This window comes from Colletes gigas, unplaced genomic scaffold (genome assembly GCF_013123115.1).
Source record: "Colletes gigas isolate AHSC1104 unplaced genomic scaffold, ASM1312311v1 Colletes_gigas_Sc00041, whole genome shotgun sequence".
Taxonomy (NCBI): domain Eukaryota; kingdom Metazoa; phylum Arthropoda; class Insecta; order Hymenoptera; family Colletidae; genus Colletes; species Colletes gigas.
In genome coordinates this window covers 1,324,411-1,340,558 of record NW_025106670.1, presented here as the reverse complement: position 1 = coordinate 1,340,558, position 16,148 = coordinate 1,324,411, and the positions used below count along the sequence as shown (strand labels likewise).

The 16,148-nt window shown below is 38.6% G+C and overlaps 1 protein-coding gene across 1 annotated transcript; it reads left to right on the top strand.

Moving 5' to 3' along the window:
* The first annotated feature begins 7,493 nt into the window (after nt 1-7,493).
* Nucleotides 7,494-16,055, top strand: LOC122402867 (hemocyte protein-glutamine gamma-glutamyltransferase-like). The gene is made up of 8 exons (XM_043406024.1): nt 7,494-7,544; nt 11,278-11,762; nt 12,082-12,308; nt 12,955-13,556; nt 14,130-14,227; nt 14,652-14,942; nt 15,020-15,180; nt 15,260-16,055. The coding sequence occupies exons 2-8, from the start codon at nt 11,288-11,290 to the stop codon at nt 15,545-15,547; spliced, it is 2,142 nt and encodes a 713-aa protein (XP_043261959.1). The 5' UTR covers nt 7,494-7,544; nt 11,278-11,287; the 3' UTR covers nt 15,548-16,055.
* The last annotated feature ends 93 nt before the right edge of the window (nt 16,056-16,148 follow it).

Genomic DNA, 16,148 nt, shown 5'->3' with positions numbered 1-16,148 from the left:
TATTAAGGGAAGCAAAACTGAACGACAATCGTCACTGGAACATTCGACATTTAAAAAAGCAAAAAGCAGTTAAATCCAGACGCAATCGCCAATGTTTTGTGCCAAATTTTGGAACCATTGGATTTTTCGTTTAAATGTTAAGAAAATTGTCTGTTTCGTCGGTGAACTGCGTTTCGAAAAGAGTTTACTTTCGTAAGCGTATTGAAAATAAAAATCAATACGTTGCCAGGGACGATGATCATTCGGTTGGCGAGATTGTTTCGCGGAAAGGATTTAAACGGAAGTGAACATATGCCATATACAGGGCGCGATGATTTCCCCTTTCCGTTTACGTACGAATACTATTTGCCTTACTGTAATGTTTCTAGACACTTTAGATGGATGCTCAACTTACGATCCATTTATCCTAGAACGTACTCATGTATAGAGTTTCTTGATTTGTACTTGTTGAACGCGTGCAAGCTGGTCGTGGGAACGACGATTGAATTTTTAGCTGTACTTTTTGGAATCTGATGTCAACTTCGATTACATCGTTGTAATTAATTTCTCAATGTCGAGTGTAATGGGCCAAGTTTAATTCATTTGATTATTCTGCGTACATCAATTCTACGATAATGGAAAAATTATTCAAATTTTTATTGCTTCTGCATTATAAAACTTGGTCCATTACACCACGGTGTTATTCTTTTTCCGAAATCTGCAAGATTAACACACATTTTTGCGAGAACAGTGAATGTATTTTACTTGTTGCGAGACATTTGATCCGTTGTAAATTTCAGAGAACATTTTACATGTTTGTACTTTCCAGTAAAGTCTAATGTTAAGCATTTAAAGCGCATACAACTGCTAGGTAACTAAGACCATTCATTGTATTAAGAAACTTTTAAGTTAGGCTGCAAACATTGTACCGTATACTTTGTGTTAATGTTTTATTTTCGTTTTTGTTACATCGAATGTTAGAAGCAAATTAAAAGCTCCAGGTACAGAGGAGTGATACAAGGATGGCTCGTTTTAACGATAACACTTATTTCTATCCGGTGATTTATGGATCTATGAGATAACTGATCTGGAGAATAGGAAATGTAGAGATAGGATTCTAACCTTAACTTATGATTGGATTAATCTGTCCAGAATGAGTTATATAACTCAAAAGGCAAAAGTATTACTTTCTCTGTTAAGGTTAGAATCCCTTTAAGTTTCGTTGAATGTTATTTTGGATTTTTCGTGCCCCTTCTCGTAATAGAATCGATCGATATAAAAATTATACGGTTAAATGGCTAGAAAAAGTATTTCTCTCAGTTTTTAGAACAGTTTTTCTCTACTGAACAATTCTCTCATGTATCCATGGACACCAGAGATATTTAAGGTGTCCCCCCCCCATATAAATAGTCGACTCTGTATATTTACAGGTGCTCAAATTATAAGTACAGAAGCATTGATAGGTTTTTAAAGCGTGCCATCGTAGATCGAGTAACGAAATGCGTATCTGCATTAGCTGTAAATAATTTTCTTGCGTTTAAATGTGATGTGCCCCATCAGGTTTGAAAATGTACAGCTTTGTTGATGATTGTGTCCGCTCCACAAACATTTGTTACACCGAAACGAAACGTCTGTAGAATGCATTTATAAACGCGTACACCGGATCCTGGCCAATTTCAGCGTTATCAAGAAACGAGGGAAGTGAGGATTGGAGAGGAGAGAACGTGAAAACCTGAAAATCACAGACAGACCAATAATTTACAATGTAATTTCTGTAGTCCGATAAAACGGAGTGCAAATAAATTTATGAAAAATTGAACAATGCACCCCTTTACCACGCGATTCTTTTGTTCGTGTCCTTGCACAGGATGTAAATAAACTATACGTAGCGATTAAGAGATCGGTGAAATTTATTGGAAGAAACGATCAGTCTTAATAAACGTGTGTTGGAAACTTCATAGATTTTTATATATTCAATTCTTTTAACTTGTAAGCTATAAAGCTATAAAGAATACTCCTGAGTGACCATCGCGATTTAAAAGGAATCTGTTTTCCGTTTATAAATGACGTTTTCATAATAGCAAATATTATTACTAATGGTTCTATGTATTTTATCAATGAATTTTGTACATGTTTGAAATTTGCACATTGAATATTTCATTTGCGTTCTCATTATTTCTTCGGCCTATTTCTCTAGAGCAGTGATGGACATTCGTGGGAATTTTGGACATGCACACTAGAATCTTCCCTCGTGAGATTCCTTTTTGAGTATGCATTAGCTTCCTGCCATAGATGTATCCAACGATACCCTAAATTCTAGTTAATTGTATACTCCATTGGCATCTGTTAACAGCTGCTGACCACCCCTTATACTTCTGACAACGTATAACGATTGCAACTTGCTATTGCTTGCCCCTGCATGCCTCTGCATCCCTCTGCTGTCCCCTACTGATCCCTACTGACCACTGCTAACTTCCCCTTATACTTCTGACAACGTATAACGATTGCAACTTGCTATTGCTTGCCCCTGCATGCCTCTGCATCCCTCTGCTGTCCCCTACTGATCCCTACTGACCCCTACTGACCACTGCTAACTTCCCCTTATACTTCTGACAACGTACAACGATTGCACCTTGCTATTGCTTGCCCCTGCTGGTCTCTGCATGCCTCTGCATTCCTCTGCTGTCTCCTACTGATCCCTACTGACCCCTACTGACCACTGCTAACTTCCCCTTATACTTCTGACAACGTACAACGATTGCAACTTGCTATTGCTTGCCCCTGCTGGTCTCTGCATGCCTCTGCATCTCTCTGCATGCCTCCGCATCCCTCTGCTGTCCTCTACTGATCCCTACTGACCCCTACTGACCACTGCTAACTTCCCCTTATACTTCTGACAACGTACAACGATTGCACCTTGCTATTGCTTGCCCCTGCTGGTCTCTGCATGCCTCTGCATCCCTCTGCTGTCCCCTACTGATCCCTACTGACCCCTACTGACCACCGCTAACTTCCCCTTATACTTCTGACAACGTACAACGATTGCAACTTGCTATTGCTTGCCCCTGCTGGTCTCTGCATGCCTCTGCATTCCTCTGCTGTCTCCTACTGATCCCTACTGACCCCTACTGACCACTGCTAACTTCCCCTTATACTTCTGACAACGTACAACGATTGCACCTTGCTATTGCTTGCCCCTGCTGGTCTCTGCATGCCTCTGCATCTCTCTGCATGCCTCTGCATCCCTCTGCTGTCCCCTACTGATCCCTAGTGACCCCTACTGACCACCGCTAACTTCCCCTTATACTTCTGACAACGTACAACGATTGCAACTTGCTATTGCTTGCCCCTGCTGGTCTCTGGATGCCTCTGCATTCCTCTGCTGTCTCCTACTGATCCCTACTGACCCCTACTGACCACTGCTAACTTCCCCTTATACTTCTGACAACGTACAACGATTGCAACTTGCTATTGCTTGCCCCTGCTGGTCTCTGCATGCCTCTGCATCTCTCTGCATGCCTCCGCATCCCTCTGCTGTCCTCTACTGATCCCTACTGACCCCTACTGACCACTGCTAACTTCCCCTTATACTTCTGACAACGTACAACAATTGCACCTTGCTATTGCTTGCCCCTGCTGGTCTCTGCATGCCTCTGCATCCCTCTGCTGTCCCCTACTGATCCCTACTGACCCCTACTGACCACCGCTAACTTCCCCTTATACTTCTGACAACGTACAACGATTGCAACTTGCTATTGCTTGCCCCTGCTGGTCTCTGCATGCCTCTGCATCTCTCTGCATGCCTCTGCACCCCTCTGCTGTCCTCTACTGATCCCTACTGACCCCTATTGACCACTGCTAACTTCTCCTGATACTTCTAACAACGTACAACGATTACAACTTGCTATTGCTTGCCCCTACAGGTCTCTGGATGCCTCTGCATTCCTCTGCTGTCCCCTGCTGGTGTCTGCTTGCCACTGCTTGCCACTGCTGGCCTCTGCTGACCGCTGCTGACCACCCCTTATACTTCTAACAACGTACAACGATTACAACTTGCTACTGCGTGCCCCTGCTGGTCCCTACTGTCCCTTGCTGGCCCCTCTAACCCCCCTGGCCCCTGCTGACCACTGCTGACCTTTGTTTATAACTTCTCCCATCATATATATGTATTAAAACTTTGTATAATGTAAACTATTGCAATAAATGTTATAATTTCAAAGAATTCGATGTCTTCTCGTCATTTTTACCTTCCTTTACCTCTCCAAAGCATTCCCATAGTTATAAGATACCTGCCACCTCTTCCCACATCATGTCCGCCTGATAACAAAGTCGAAAACGAAAAATTAACTTTGAAATTCTCGGCCGAAAAATTTCTAAGTTCCTCGAGAAGATTTCAGCGGGGTCCCGTTTAAATTTTTGAAAGTCCTGAAACAATTCAAAGTCCTGAAACAGCTGGAAAGCCTGAAACAACGAAAAATTTCTGGCAGCTGGAAAGCCTGAAACAGCTGTAAAGTCCTGAAACCGCTAGAAAAGCCTGAAACACCGAAAAAGGCCTGAAACAACGAAAAATTCCATTCCTGGAACCGCTAGAAAAGCCTGAAACAGCTGGAAAGCCTGAAACAACGAAAAATTTCGGGCAACTGGAAAGCCTGAAACAGCTGGAATGTCCTGAAACCGCTGGAAAAGCCTGAAACACCGAAAAATTCCTGAAACAGCTAGAAATTCCTGGAATTTCTTGGAAACGCGGAATTTTTAGCAAATTTCTGAGTTTCACGTCTTCTGAAGTGTTTCAGGACGTCTTATAACTAAGGCAATGATTTGGAGTGGAAAGGAAAGGTAAAAATGATGAGAAACATAGAATTCTTTGAAATTATATCATTTATTGCAATAGATTTACATTATACAAAGGTTTAATACATATATATCATGGGAGAAGTTATTACAAAGGTCACTAGTGGTCAGTAGGGGTCAGTGGGGGTCAGGAGGGGCCAGCAGAGGGATGTAGAGGCATGCAGAGACCAGCAGGGGCAAGCAGGACCATGTAGTAATCGTTATACGTTGTCAGAAGTATAAGGGGTGGTCAACAATGGTCAGCAGTGGCAAGCAGAGACCAGCAGAGACCAGCAGGGGACAGCAGAGGGATGCAGAGGCATGCAGAGACCTGTAGGGGCAAGCAGTAGCAAGTTGTGATCGTTGTACGTTGTTAGAAGTATCAGGGGAAGTTAGCAGTGGTCAGTAGGGATCAGTAGGGGACAGCAGAGGGATGCAGAGGCATGCAGAGAGATGGAGAGGCATGCAGAGACCAGCAGGGGCAAGCAGTATCAAGTTGCAATCGTTATACGTTGTCAGAAGTATGAGTAATGGTCAGCAGAGGTCAGCAGATGCCAGTGGCGGCCAGCAGAGACCAGCAGAGACATGTAGAGACCAGCAGAAGCTTAGTTACCTGAAATCATATCGAGATAAATCATTATTAATTATTTCCTACAGCAATTGATGCCTAAGTTCATATTATAAAAATAAGAACACCTCTTATATACTGGGCGAAGGGTGGACTCTCATTTTAATTTATTAATTTTCAATCTTAAAGTATTTCTGGGCAATCGTATTAATGGTATACATATGCACGCTCATAGATAGGAATTATAAAGAATTAAAGTATGATCAAGGGGTCTTAGAACGTGTATCATTTATGGTACACTTATGTGAGCCAACATAGATCGAAAAGTAAAAATGTCTGGGCAGTCGAGATTCCAAATAGTATGCTAAGACGTGGATCGGATTTCATTTGTTTAAGAACTAGAAGGCAAATATGAGAATGATAAATTGGTCAGAAAAATCCATTGGATGAAAGATCTAATTGTATATCTCGTCTGTGACAATACTTTAGAATCTTTGATGACTCAATGAGAATCAAAACTAGCCTAGCAAAGAAGCTCTGTATTTATGATGACCTATGCATCGCGGATCGCAGCCAATTTGCTAACATTATTTAGTTTTTAATTAATAATTGCATTACCCAGCTGAGAGTGACACGATTATTAATTAAACGCTAAATAACATTACCCAGGTCTCACCACGAGGAGGTTGCTGCGAATGGAGACCCATCCTAATTAATTCCTAACCACCCTCCGTTAATAAAGATCTTCTGTGATCAACGATCGTTGGTCGAAGAAGAAACAAACGAAAATGCAACCAATAAAAGATGCACAATCAACGAAGAGAGTTGAAAGAACTTGTCTTCAAACAAAAATAACCTGCCTACCATTAATACCTAACCAAACACTAGCCAAACAATAAATCTAAATTCGTTTATTGTACCAAGAAACAATTCTATATTCGCAGCCATTAGCTCGGGTGTTAGATGGAATCAAAGATCCATCGATCTTCCCTTTACATTCTTACGAGCTAGATCACTAACCTAGAAAGATATAAGAGGAAGCAATGTTCCTTCGATCTTCTAGTTCAGTTGTACCAAGTAATTATTTCGTTTAAAAAGAGGGACGAAGTTAATTTGAGGGTTAAAGTTATGAATACCATGTTTTGTTACTTTCGTTTCCATAACCTCTTAATTAAGAAACTTTTCCTTCTTGCAATTGTTGAATTCTATCGACTCGAAACATTTGCAGTTATGGTTTATTATTATACTCTCATATGTACTCGTAACCTTCGTTACAATACGATATCAATTCTGTGGAAAACCGCAACATCCAGCTACGATGCATCTAGCTAATTAGCAATGCGTGTTAAGTCGATAAGATAATTCTTAAATATTTCCTTCACGCCTCGATTCAGTCAATGCGTACTCTAAATCTCTCCTAATTGTTTTATGCGTAATATATGCACAGGTATTAATAGTTATACAATAACAAATTGGATCAGAAAAGAAGTAGGTCTTAAAAATTCATAAATACTCAAGTACAAAGAAAATGTTATCAAAATGGAGTCTGATAGCTCAAGATGAAGGTACTAATAGCTGCCAGAGTCTCAAACAATAAACAATATAATCAACAATGAGAGTACAAGTATAAATAATAGTAATAAAATTAAGTTTTATTAAATCGAATTGCGTTTATCTATTTTGAATTTAAAACATTTATTAACTCCATTGAAGGTTTAGGAATTGTAGATCAAATGTAAATCAAATTGTGTTAATGATCTATTTCCACTAACAAGATTTTAAAAACTTATTAATTTTATTGCAGTTTAGGAATTGTAGATCAAATTGTGTTAATGATCTATTTGCGATGACAAGATTTAAAAACTTATTAATTTCATTGCAGTTTAGGAATTGTAGATCAAATGTAGATCAATGTGTTAATGATCTATTTGCGTTGACAAGATTTAAAAACTGTTTCTTTAATATTTTGGTACAATTAAAAGAGTTGCGTGGAGATATTAAAGACCTAACGCGTTGTCGATCACTATAGCGGGTGGGGATTTTGCGGTCAGCTCGAAGGAAGCTGAGGCTCGTATAAAAAGCCAGTAATACTCTGAGGATGTCAGTATAGCGACGAAAGTGTAAGTTCATTCTTAATCGTTCCGGCTTCGTCATCGATCCAATCGAAGTAAAAATCTTTCATTTTCAATCAGCCTCTTAACGTGTGATAAACTCTATATAATTTGTTTTTTATTATTTCTGTGGCATTACTATGTTCATTACACGTGTCAGTAAGGGTGTACTTTTCTTACGTTTTGTTTTCCTGTTAATTCATAAAAATAATACAAAATCTTTTGTTAAATATTCACTAATTTGCATACCTGTGCTCAGGTATTTTTCGAGCAAATTCTCCCGAGAGATATTTCAATTTTTCTGACTGTTTTATGGATTATTTGCATTTTGGTACCTTGGACTTTTCTACGGTATACTCTCCACATTCTTTTGCTTCAACAAAGTGTGAAATATCTCACTGTCCTCGTCTCCAATCGATCATAATATTCTTCATATCTATATAATAAAAATCAAATTAGAAGAAAATGCCAAAAATCAAAAGTAGTGGACTAAAATATTCCCTCAACAATTGATACAATAATATCAAAGTGATACGTTCATTTTCAAACGACTCTTTTAAAGTATTTGATTTATTGTAACAATTAAACAAAGATAATAAATTAAATTTATTCTTTACTAGCTTTGTTTCACACTGATTGTATAGTTCATAATTGTATAGCAAATTACACTACCTATATTCGAGCAGACAGAGTGTGCATTCCACTTAATTTGGAACTTAAAATTACCATATCAGAGTGAGATCATGCTGTCTATTCTTGTACCGAATATTAGTAATAACTGTGAAACGTTTCCTTTTACCAAACCTCATCAGTCGAGAGTTAAATGCTTCTTCTCCATATTATATATTTTACAGACAGTTCAGAACGAAAGAATCATAATCAAATAGCATAATCAAATTAAAAGTAGAATCATTAATTTTATGCATTAACATCGTTTGTTTTACTCGTTCCTTCAATGAGACATTCTCACTAGGAAGTACATATTAATCAAACCGATAGGTACAATTATGGAGACAAGAAAAACCCTGTTCAATTATGCTAACAGTTACGCAATTCATTCAAAACAGATTCTCGACCGGTTTCACTCTTATCGAGATACAGGTTCCTTTGGAAGGACATTACCATAAAACTCTTCACGAGATACTTAATGAACGAGGAACGAGAATTAATTTCAATCATTTTCAAACTACCTTCAAATTGTCATTTTGTCAAGGAAGCTGTGCAATTATATTGTTCATGTATTTATAGAATTTCTATTAACTGAGAAAAGGCTGTTATTGCATAAAAATATTCTTCAGTTACTGAATTGTACAAAATTTATCAAAGTCCATATCAATTTTTAAATTTCTCTGATTAAATTTCTGTTGAATTTTTGGTTTGCAATTGTCAAACGTTCCAGCAAACATCATGCAGTAGTATAAATGTTATGGTATTTATAGAATTTCTATTAACTGAGAAAAGGCTGTTATTGCATGAAAATATTCTTCAGTTACCGAATAGTACAACACATTTATCAAAGTCCATATCAAGTTTTAAATTTCTCTGATTAAATTTCTGTTGAATTTTGTTGTGTTTGCAATTGTCAAACGTTCCAGCAAACATCATGCAGTAGTATAAATGTTATGGTATTTATAGAATTTCTATTAACTGAGAAAAGGCTGTTATTGCATAAAAATATTCTTCAGTTATTGAATTGTACAACACATTTATCAAAGTCCATATCAATTTTTAAATTTCTCTGATTAAATTTCTGTTGAATTTTGTTGTGTTTGCAATTGTCAAACGTTCCAGCAAACATCATGCAGTAGTATAAATGTTATGGTATTTATAGAATTTCTATTAACTGAGAAAAGGCTGTTATTGCATGAAAATATTCTTCAGTTACCGAATAATACAACACATTTATCAAAGTCCATATCAAGTTTTAAATTTCTCTGATTAAATTTCTGTTGAATTTTGTTGTGTTTGCAATTGTCAAACGTTCCAGCAAACATCATGCAGTAGTATAAATGTTATGGTATTTATAGAATTTCTATTAACTGAGAAAAGGCTGTTATTGCATAAAAATATTCTTCAGTTATTGAATTGTACAACACATTTATCAAAGTCCATATCAAGTTTTAAATTTCTCTGATTAAATTTCTGTTGAATTTTGTTGTGTTTGCAATTGTCAAACGTTCCAGCAAACATCATGCAGTAGTATAAATGTTATGGTATTTATAGAATTTCTATTAACTGAGAAAAGGCTGTTATTGCATGAAAATATTCTTCAGTTACCGAATAGTACAACACATTTATCAAAGTCCATATCAAGTTTTAAATTTCTCTGATTAAATTTCTGTTGAATTTTGTTGTGTTTGCAATTGTCAAACGTTCCAGCAAACATCATGCAGTAGTATAAATGTTATGGTATTTATAGAATTTCTATTAACTGAGAAAAGGCTGTTATTGCATAAAAATATTCTTCAGTTACCGAATAATACAACACATTTATCAAAGTCCATATCAAGTTTTAAATTTCTCTGATTAAATTTCTGTTGAATTTTTGGTTTGCAATTGTCAAACGTAAGAGGAAACATCATGCAGTAGTATCGGACTTGAATAACGATTTTCGGAAGAGATTTCATCGGAGATCGATGAATCATTGTGGAGATTCGTCGATGTCGGATGGATTCCATTACAGGGGTGAAAATAGGTTGTTGCAAGTCGTGTCACGTTCCGGGATATGTATCCCGGATATTTACGCAATGACTCGATGAGTCAAAGGTAAATTCCCAGCGATCGAAAACGCGCCTGGTATTTGGGTGCAACCTGGGTCCGCCATGTTGCATCCTCGAGATAGCAGTTACAAAATGTTCCGGGAAACTTCGAGACTTCGATTTCGAAACGCGCTGATAGAGACTATTAATCATTACACGTCGATAATCACTAAATAAACGAATCATTTAAACAATTCAAAACGAAGTTTCCACATTTATGAAACGTTTCACAATTAATAATTACAAATTCGGCTATTTGTTATCTATTTACCATGGTATTTAGCGTGGGTCAATAAATAAACTAACATAAATGGTTTAACTCATCGTCGATCTTTCATCCTAAAAAATAGAATAATAAATAATAATTTTAATATTTAAAACAAATGAAAATTATTTATAAATAAATTTAAATAATTCCGTGAATTGTCCCATAGTTCACGAATAACTAAATCGATTAGAATTCGATTAGAACACTCTTATAGAACAGACGATTCGAATGTAAATTCCTATACAAGGCGAGGATTCTTGCGTACCTATTTGTCGGTGCACGTTTATGGCAACAAGTTCGGCGAATGCGTCGAGTCTTCGAAGAAAAAAACTCGCGTTACCGTGTAGCGGAATACTACTTTTTCTTTCGCCAGTTCCTCGTCCCATTCCGATGATCGATGCGTAAAATTTCGAAGAATTTACTAGCAAAAACTAGCTCCCACTCATTTACACATCGCTTGCACGCTGTGTCGTGAATGAAAGTTGCCCATAAATCTTCAATATGTCTCAATTTATTTCATTTTATTTTCAGTATCGTTTATTTTTCTATATCAATGTTACTAACATTTCATTGAATCCTGTTCATCTAAAAGGTTAATAATAAATAAGAAACCGTTTTAATTATTATCCTCATTGGTAAAAATTTTACATGTAAAAGATAGTCTACTCTAGAAGACCTAACTTAGAATTTGTACAATTATAAGTGACTAGACTCTAACCATCAGATGCTCGTAACAATGTAATCTGAATTATGTTGAAACAGCACCGACAAAATGGCGTCTGAAGAACCACTGGTCGTCGACTCTGTGTACCTCTACGAGAAAGAGAACGCAACCGCTCATCACACGATCAATTACGAGCTGGTGCACCTGGATCCACCGACGACTGTGTTAAGAAGAGGTCAGCCCTTCAACGTGGCCTTGAGATTCAATCGTGAATACGTAGATGAGACGGACATCGTCAGGCTGCTGTTCAGCTTCGGTCCCAATCCAAACGTTCTGAAAGGAACCAGAGGCGTTAACACCATCACCAACAGGGACACTTACTTAACCGATCTGGAGGCATGGGGTGTACGCATGATCGGCGTCAGCGGCATGGATTTGTCCGTGGAAGTCAGAAGTCCCATCGACAGTCCCATCGGCATGTGGCAACTGAACGTGGAGACCACCACCTTGGGAAGAAGGAAAGCTCCGAACACGTACAACTACGACAAGAACATCTACTTGCTCTTCAATCCCTGGATGAAAGGTTGGACCAAATACAATGTTCATTAATGGAAATCGAACATTAGTTTTATATCTTAACGAAAATGAAGATAGGTTAATTACTCACGCTTCTATTTCCTTGCGTTCCACAATTTATTAAAGTCAGAATCTATTAGCCACAGGAGAACACCACGTGTAAACGTTTAAAAGCTCGGATTTCTCTTCTCTATCCTTCTTACTCAACCGAATGTGAATTAAAATACGTATAATAGATGTAAAGACATACCATAATGATTTAACTGAGGAACTATATCAATCCTCTTTTATTTTATGGAGTCTGTATTGTTTGTTTCGGTTGTTAGAGGATCTCGTGTACATGGAGGACGAACAACTCCTGGACGAGTACGTTCTGAACGACGTGGGGAAGGTGTGGGTGGGCCCATGGGGAAGTTCTCGAGGCAGAGAATGGGTATTCGGTCAATTCGACGCCTGCGTGCTTCCAGCTTGTCAATTGCTGCTGGAAAGATCCGGTATTAAGGCTGTTTCCAGAGGGGACCCCGTGAAAATGTGCAGGGCTATCTCAAGAATCGTAAGTCTATTCCTGTTATGTTCTCTAATCAATCGAGGAGTCTATATAAGAATAGGTGACCGGTCGATTACTTGTGAGAGCACGTAGCCCTCTGGCGGTGACTGTGGGAAGTGTCGCCATACAGGGTGTCCCAGCTAAAGTGTGAGAGTCGCGATACTGCAATAACTATCGACGATACGGAAAAATTGTTTATATGAAAATTGCAGGATAAAATAGGATCTTCATTCCGGCGTAAACGGAAATTTCATTTATGTTATTAATTTCAAAGATACGATTATGAAGTTTCGTTTTTTAAATGGAACTATATATTTTTTTTTGGATCATCCGATAATGTTTTTCAATACGAATTCATTAACCTGCAATTTATTTACCCGATTTTCATTAGTTTTCAAGATATAGCGCTTGGAAGTTTACTGATTTTCGGACAGCCGTAAAGAGTTATTACCAGATTCTTTGTTCTGTTTCTTTGTTCACCCAGAAATTAATTAATTAACACTTTACCGACCGGTAGCCTATTAATCGACTGTTTTACCGGCCAACGCTTACCGACCGATTAATCAACTGTTTTATCGGTCGGTAAGTGTTGGCCGGTAAAACAGTCGATTAATAGGCTATCGGTCGGTAATGTGTTAATGATTCTGTTCAGATAAACTCCAACGATGACAAGGGAGTGATAACAGGCCGCTGGGACGGCGAATACGACGATGGCACTGCGCCAGCTGCTTGGACCGGAAGCGTTCCAATTCTGGAGCAATTTTTGGAAAGCACCGAATCGGTGAAATATGGACAATGCTGGGTGTTTGCTGGCACGGTGACCACCGTGTGTCGTGCTCTTGGTATACCATCCAGGGTGGTTTCTAATTTAGTATCCGCCCACGATGCAAATGCTTCTCTCTCCGTCGATCGTTACTACGACATAGACAACGAGGAGTTAGATTACGATCCCAACAATCTCGATGGCGAGGATTCCATATGGAATTATCACGTTTGGAACGACGTTTGGATGGCTCGACCAGACTTACCCAAAGGTTATGGTGGCTGGCAGGCGATCGACTCGACGCCCCAAGAGCCCTCCGAGGGCTTTTACCAATGTGGACCAGCTTCCGTGGAAGCCATCAGGCAAGGCGCAGTTGGCTACAACTATGACGTAACGTTCATGGTGGCCTCCGTGAACGCTGACTTTATGAGATGGAAGGAGGACCCGGAAAGCGATCTTGGTTACTCGAAAATCGACTGTAACAAGTACCAGTGAGTACTGATGAGGATTCAAAAGAATTTTAAAAGAAGTGGCTCCTCTATCTTATCTTATTTTAAATAAACAGTCGAATCTCACGTCACTGTTGAAGATTGACAATTAAAAATAAGGCAGATTATTCTACATTTTTTTTTCTTTTTTGAAACGTAATTTTACAAGATATATACAATATTTTTTAAACCATCCTGTAAATACCTATTGCAAGAAAAATAAAATGCATTTCTGCATCATTGCACAAAGTAATTACAGCGATCGTGAAGATGGTTAATCGCAAAATAAATACAGTCTACCGCCTGTGTTTTCATTTCTTCATGATTCATCGGCTCATTCTAAATTCGTCGTTGCATCTGCAACCGTGGCCTTGACACTATCGCGAGGCACACCGTGTATTATAAATCGACATAATCTTGGCAGACGCAACGACGAAATGTTTATGCAAACTCGAGGCGTGTTCGAAGGTCAAAATTGCATAATTGCACGACTGGCGCCTCATGATTTACGGATCATTTTCTTAACTAACATTTATTTCCTTCGAAGAAAATTTAAACAATCGTTTCTGCCAACAGCATTGGTCGAATGATCCTGACGAAAGCGCCTTGGATCTTCGATCCTAATGGCGACCGCGACAGAGAAGACATAACGCCATTGTACAAGGCAAAAGAAGGTAAAAATAACACCTAGCACTATAATGGCTCATGGTCCAACTTAGGTTCAACATTAAATATTGAATTTTACTTATAAATAATTATCTCAATACATCAACTACTTTTTTCAGAAGAATTGTTCTAACATAAAGCTGGGGAATAATACAATAACAAAGTCAGATGAAACACATGTGTAAACAAACTCTTTTTTTGTTTGTTTACATATGCAGAATTTGTTTCTGAAACGGTTCTTCTCTTTTAACACTTTACCGACCGATAGCCTATTAATCGACTGTTTTACCGGCCAACGTTTACCGACCGATAGCCGATTAATCAACCGCTACCGGTCGGTAAAGTGTTAAGTACTTCATTCTATCAATGTTATGCAATTCACTCTGAATAAAATTGTCTTATTATTAACAATATCATTGATTTTACACTCAGGAACCGAAGCTGAGCGTTTGACGCTGTACAGAGCAGTACGCAGCACCGAAGTAGCAAAAAGGTTCTACTCTCTGCCTGCGCCAGGAAAAGAGGATGTCGAGTTCGACCTCGTGGACCTTGAACGCGTGAACATTGGTCAGCCATTCGCTATGATAGTGCACATAAAGAACAAATCAGACAAGCCACGAACCATTCAAGCCATACTATCGGCTGGTAGCGTCTACTACACAGGAGTCAAAGCTAATCTAGTGAAGAGAGCATCAGGCAACTTTGTTCTTCAACCAAACGCCAGTAAATTTCTATTACAAGCTTCTTATTCGCCGTGATTTATGAACGTTAGTATGTCTGTCACGTTTGGCTTCTTTCAGGCGAGCAGTTGAGGCTCACGGTCACTGTAGACGACTATTTGGACAAGCTGGTGGAGTATTGCATCATGAAACTGTACTGCATTGCCACGGTCAAGGAAACCAGGCAAACTTGGGCCGACGAGGACGACTTCCAGGTCTTGAAACCGAGCATCGTGGTCAAGGTAGCATCATCGATTGAAGCTAAAGCGACCTGACAACATTAAAGATACAATTAATTAAATTGATCAAATATTTCTCTAGATCGAAGGCGATCCTACGGTAGGGAAGCCATCAACGATCAGTCTCAGTTTCAAGAATCCCTTGAAGAGGATACTGACAGAGTGTAAGTTCAACTACGCCGGTCCAGGACTATCCAGGAACAAAACCTTGGTGTTCAGGGACGTTGATCCTGAAGAGGAGGTCTACGTGGAGCATCAACTGGTCCCACAGAAGTCTGGACAACAGAAGATCATCGCTACCTTCACCTCGAAGCAGCTGGTAGACATCACAGGATCGGCTACCATCGACGTCCTCGACGAGGACGAGTGAACTTCATGATGAGTGATATTCATGATTCATGACATTGAATGCGAGTCACCGCCATTCACAGTTACGGAAGTTATTCCGTTTACGATCGATGACGAATACCGGGTTAAAAACATCTTTCTGTGAGTCGTCTGAATGCATAGATATAAGGATTACGAACGTTATGCGTGTTTGGACGAAGGCTGAGATCACATCTCGGAACGGAGTTTATGTAAGCGAAGAGAATTGCACCTAAAAATAACTGGGAGCTCTTGTACATTAGCACGCGAAATGAATGAGAATGGTCCGTGAAGAATGTTAGGAGCCCCCATCATTGTTATTATTATGTCGGTCATCTTTAATTTTTATTATTGTATTTGATAACTTTTTATAGATTATTAATATATATGTGTATGGCCTTTGCAAGACTTAAGCGTGGAATCTCTTCTTGTTCTTCAAGATTTTCTAAATGTTTTTATACGAGGAAGTTTGTACGCGAAGGATCCAAATCCAATGTTATAATGATATGAAATGTTTCAATAAACTATGTCTGGAGTATTTTAGTAACATTTTTAGTTTACCTAAACTTTGTGAGGAGTTAAATAATGACCAATGACCCAAAAAC

Bases quoted from the DNA above. Each gene is read 5' to 3' on its own strand.
- LOC122402867 (XM_043406024.1), top strand. From the start codon at position 11,288: ATGGCGTCTGAAGAACCACTGGTCGTCGACTCTGTGTACCTCTACGAG. The intron at 11,763-12,081 runs GTTGGACCAAAT...TTCGGTTGTTAG, and splicing joins CTTCAATCCCTGGATGAAAG to AGGATCTCGTGTACATGGAG. The intron at 14,228-14,651 runs GTAAAAATAACA...TTTTACACTCAG, and splicing joins ATTGTACAAGGCAAAAGAAG to GAACCGAAGCTGAGCGTTTG.